Source organism: Echinops telfairi, unplaced genomic scaffold, assembly GCF_000313985.2.
Source record: "Echinops telfairi isolate 266 unplaced genomic scaffold, ASM31398v2 ScPeMD7_70;HRSCAF=299, whole genome shotgun sequence".
NCBI lineage: Eukaryota > Metazoa > Chordata > Mammalia > Afrosoricida > Tenrecidae > Echinops > Echinops telfairi.
Window position 1 is genome coordinate 5,307,777 of NW_022103968.1, and position 4,857 is coordinate 5,312,633.

The 4,857-nt window shown below is 55.2% G+C and overlaps 1 protein-coding gene across 1 annotated transcript in view; it reads left to right on the top strand.

Annotated features, from left to right (window-relative positions):
• The first annotated feature begins 33 nt into the window (after positions 1-33).
• UROS (uroporphyrinogen III synthase) overlaps positions 34-4,857 on the top strand; it is a 15,363-nt gene continuing 10,539 nt past the window's right edge. The window contains exons 1-3 of the mRNA XM_045291384.1: positions 34-143; positions 4,162-4,248; positions 4,417-4,642. Of these exons, the coding sequence (XP_045147319.1) occupies positions 4,186-4,248; positions 4,417-4,642 (289 nt within the window). The 5' untranslated portion in view covers positions 34-143; positions 4,162-4,185. The remainder of the gene's footprint in view (positions 144-4,161; positions 4,249-4,416; positions 4,643-4,857) is intronic.

Sequence of the window (4,857 nt, forward strand, 5' to 3'; positions counted from 1 at the left end):
GCGGGGGACCGCGGGCCCTGGACCCGTGTGCTGGGTCCCGGGCGCCCCCCCGCCCAATGTCACTGAGCCCTCTATGTCACTGCGACCTCTGCGGGGGCCTGCAGGGTGCGCGGGGCGCCACACGGGGTCCTCTCAGCCCCCAGGTAGGTGTCGCCGACCTGGAGCCCAGGACAGGCAGGCGGCCAGCCCCGGTGGTCACTGTGCACGGGCAAAGCGTGGGTGTTAGCAAACTTCCACAGCAGGGCGCTGGAGCGCGTTGGATCGGCCCCCAGCGCTGCAGAAACACCTTCCGCCGCCCCCCCACCCCCGCACAGGGGTGGAGTGACCCGGAGGACGGAGGTGGGCGTGAATTGGGGCTGCCCCTGGGAATGGTATCTTGTCACCCCACCTGTTCAGATGACATAGCTAACAGCAGCCCCATCCGCCCCTGCTGTGGGTTAGATCCAGAAGTTGGTTGTATATACGTTTAAAAAAAAGGAAAAGAAGGAAAGGCAATTTAGACTTAAAGGCGCCGTGGCGGCGCAGTGATTCAAGCGCTCAGCTGTGAACTGAAAGGCCCGTGGGTGACACCCGCTCGTGGAGAGGAGGCACGTGGCTCCGGAAAGATCCAGCGTTACACCGACTCGGTGGCAGTGGGTTTTACTTAGAAATTCCTGGTTGAATGAAAACGTGTGCCAAGTACTAACTCAAATCAAGGGTTGTCACCTTCCAGGAACCTGCCGCAGGCGCTGCAGCTGCGTCTCTGGACCAGCTGTGGGAGAGCGTAGAGACCCCCACCCCCGAGCTTGGACTTCAGGGCTCATCCTACCTCAGACCGCTTGCTGCTCCTGGCACCGCTCAGGCTCCATTCCCCTTTTTGATCTTGAATCCTCGGGTATTCTGAGGAGTGTGACTGTTTGTCCATTGCCTGCCCATAAGGATGTCTGGTGGTGTGCTGGGGTTCCCCCTTGTGCTACTAACTGCAAGGTCAGTGGTTTAAAACCACCAGCCTCTCTGGGGGAGAAAAGGGAGACTTTCTACGCCCTGTCAAGATTTACAGCCTCAGAAACCCACAGGGGCAGTAATACCCTGCTGGACACGGGCACTATGGGTTGGAATGGACCAGAAGGCAGTGAGTTTGGTTGTATTGTTTGGCTAAGGCTGGAACCACGACAGTGTCTCAATCAATTCCAGATCCAAAGGGTGGCTCAGGGGCACCATCTCAGGGGCGCCATGGTCTCTAACTGACCAGGAGGATCTGTTTGACGCTTAGTTGTGCTCTGAGGTCTTGCAGCCAATTGAGGCTTACATTTACCCAGGTTCTCTAGGACCATCTCCCTTGTTGAAGCCAACTGATCATGCACTTTGATCACCGCTGGCTCTGCAGCTGCTAGGTCCGAGCTTGTGAACAGCTGGGGACCTGGATGGACACAGGGAGTCCTCCTGGAGCAGTGGTTAAGCTCTGGGCTGCTACCACAAGGTCAGTGGTTCTGACCCACAGGTCACTCCATGGGAGAAAGCCGTGACAGTCCCCGTCTGTAAAGTTTGCAGCCTTGAAAACCCTCCGGTGCAGCTCTGTTCTGTCCTGTGGGTCGCTGTGGGTTCGGGATTGACTTTCACCTGAGTGCAACAGGTTTCAGTTTTTTATTTTTGATTCTTTCTGGTGGGTGGTGGGAATGGTTCACATGAGCGTGGAGTCCGCCAAGGAGCACCTCAGAAGAAAGGCCTGGCGATCCGCTTCTGAAACGAGCAGAGTTCTCTGACAAGCTAGGGGCCGCCTGGAGCTGGAGTGGGCATGACAGCAAGTGGTTTTCCTTAGCTCGTCCAGTTGACGCATCCACTGGCGGCTACAGAGGGTGTGGTGTGAGACACGTCGAGAGTCAATTCAGAAATTGGTAGGAAAACCTACACCCAATTCCCCAACCCCACTTCCCTAGCAGGCAGCGTGACAGCAGCAATAGTTATAACTTGGATCCATACGCCCTATTTGCTCACCCGGGTTTGGTTGCCTAGACACACATTTTGAGCCCATTTCCCCAAGATGTCTCAGATGCGGCCACATTCCAGAAACGCGTTCCGCCTTAACAGCGGCTCCCCAAGCCAGCAGACGCCTCGTCCAAACCTTATGTTCCCTCTGACTGTGATCACCCATCATGGACTGCGTAGGAAGCCGCTCATGGCCGCCCTCCTGCTCCGGCCGGATGAGCGCCTGTGCTTCCAGCAGGGTGCTGTCTATGGTTCTTTGCCTGCATTTATTTGACAGCCTTTGGGGTGGCAGTAATGCACTTCCCTCCCCTGGGACAATAGAGCGAACAACACGAGCACTGTGGGAAACGGGGTGACCCAGAAAGGGTCAAATAGGAAAGCTCACCAAATACTAATGGCGGCTCTTTCTGGGCGCTGGGTTGGAATCCTCTTACCTTGTTCTGGGTTACCGCCCCAAGTAGAGAACTAGGAGCTCTGGCGGAGTAGGGGTTACACACGGGGCTTCACACCACAAGGTGAGCAGTTCAGAAGCATCAGCCCTCCTAGGGAGAAAGACGAGACTTTCTACTCCCGTAAACAATTACAGTCTCAGGAAAGGTGGGGCTTTCCACTCCCGTAAAGCATTAAAGCAGGCGTCCTCAAACTACGGCCTGCAGGCCACATGCGGCCCACTGAGGACATTTATCCGGCCACCCGGTGTTTGTGCCCCATTGTTTTTCACTTCAAAATAAGATATGTGCAGTGTGCATAGGAATTTGTTCATAGTTTTTTTTAACTATAGTCCGGCCCTCCAATGGGTCTGAGGGACAATGAACTGGCCCCCTGTTTCAAAAGTGTGAGGACTCCTGCATTAAAGTCTCAGAAACCCAAAGGAGCAGCTTTCTCCTGCCCTGTAGGGTCGCCATGAGTTGTGATTGCATCGGTGGTGGTGAATTGGGTTCGGGGCAGTCGATTCAAACCTGTATTGACCCCACAGGACAGAGCAGAAGGGCTCCCTGGGGCTCCTGTGGCCAGAGCCATCAGCCCAACCCTGAACCTGGTCATGCACCTGTACATGTGCAGAGTCTATAAGGTTTTGTGTGATTTATGTTTAATTTTCATGTAACTCCAAATCTATTTTAGTCCCCACAACATTATTTTGTGGTCATTTTCCCACTAGGTGTAATTACTTGGGAGTCTTTTGATGATTTCTTCACTGCTCCGTGATTCCTTTAACCACCATTTCTCTGGATGTGTCCCTGGTTTGCCATTATCTGCCATTACACAGCATGCCAAGTGTTTTGATGGGCATCTTCGCACACATTGGTGTGATGGCCACTCTGAGACTAGGAATTACAGGGAACGGGCAGCACATGCCACTTCTTGACAGACTTTTCCAGATCTTGAGAAGCTTTTGGAAAGATCAGCTCAGGATCGTTGGCAAAGCTTATAAAGCACCCTTTGCAAAGCGGAAACCCCACCCACTGCCCCAGTCAGTTCCCACTCCTAGTCACCCTGTGTAGGGCTTCTGAACAGACAACTTCCTCTTTCTCCCAAGGAGCACCTGGTGAGTTTGAGCCCCTGGTCCTGTGACTGTCTCCTCCAGTGCTTCCCCACCAGGGACATGTTTGAAGTGGAAAAGTTAATGCAGTTTCTGCAGGACTTGTTCCTTCACACCAAATTCACTGCATCGAGTTGATGCCAACTCATAGCGAGCCTCAAGAACAGTAGAGCTGCCCCTGTGGGCTTGTGAGACAGTAACTCTTTACAGGAATCAGAAGCCCCATCTTTCACCCTTGGAGCAGCTGGTGGTTTTGAACTGCTGACTTTGCACTTTGCAGCCCAACGCAACCACTATGCCACCAGGGCTCCTCATCAAAGTGGAGATCAGGTTGGTTCCTTGATCTTCTTCACAAGTGAGATGCCCATTTGCCATGGATCCAGCCAGGGCCCACCTGGTGGCTCATCAGAGCTGTCCCTGCCGGGTGTCTGCCATTGGCAGTAACGAATGGGCTTTCTCTGCCTTCCCAGTGGTATCACACCCTAGCACACTTGCCCTGGGCCTTATCAGCCACAGGGTCCTCAGGAGGAGCCGGCTCATTAACGCCACGTCATTGCATGTGCTGCGTCGTCCCTGGACAGTAGCTGATTGCCCCTGTCCCAGGACTGCTCTCTTGGGCAGGGTCTCCAGCCTGAGACCCCATTTCCCTCCCACAGACTCGGTGAGGGCCGCCAGGAACAATGAAGGTCCTTTTACTGAAGGACCCTAAAGAGGACGAGTGTGGCCAGGACCCGTATGTCAGGGTAAGTACCACGGAGCCTGAGCTCGGGCTACCTTCCTCCCACCCCCGACTTTTGCCACTGGGAGGGCCACGGGGGCTGCCGGCACTAAATGAGTTTAAGCTGTAACCCCGCTGTCCCTGATCTGCACCGGAGCCCTGCCAGTCCCGCCTCAGTCCTTGTCGTCTGCAGGAGTTAGGCCTGTGTGGGCTGGAAGCCACTCTGATCCCTGTTCTGTCGTTCGAGTTCTTCTCTCTGCCCAGCTTCTCAGAGAAGGTAAGATCCCTCCCTCCAAGTTACTTTGTGTCTGTAGAATCTTTGCTGGTCCCCGCTAGGCGGCCCTTTGATACCCTGTCACTGCCCCACCAAACTGAAACAAGGGGACCCCAGCCTCGCCGGGCTCTGGGAGACAGCTGCTGTTGGGGCTCCTGGGGGCGGGGCAGGGGGCATTCCTCAGGGTCTGGGGGGTCCAGAGACCCAGACCAATAGAGCTGGGGGTCTGTAAGCAGTCCCAACCCCATCCACACTCATCCTCTCATTGAGTCTACCCTCAAACTGCCAGGCGAGCAGGTAGGCAGTGCCTTTCCCACCCAGGCTGGCAATGTGGCCAGGGCCTCCCGCGAGTCACAGGCA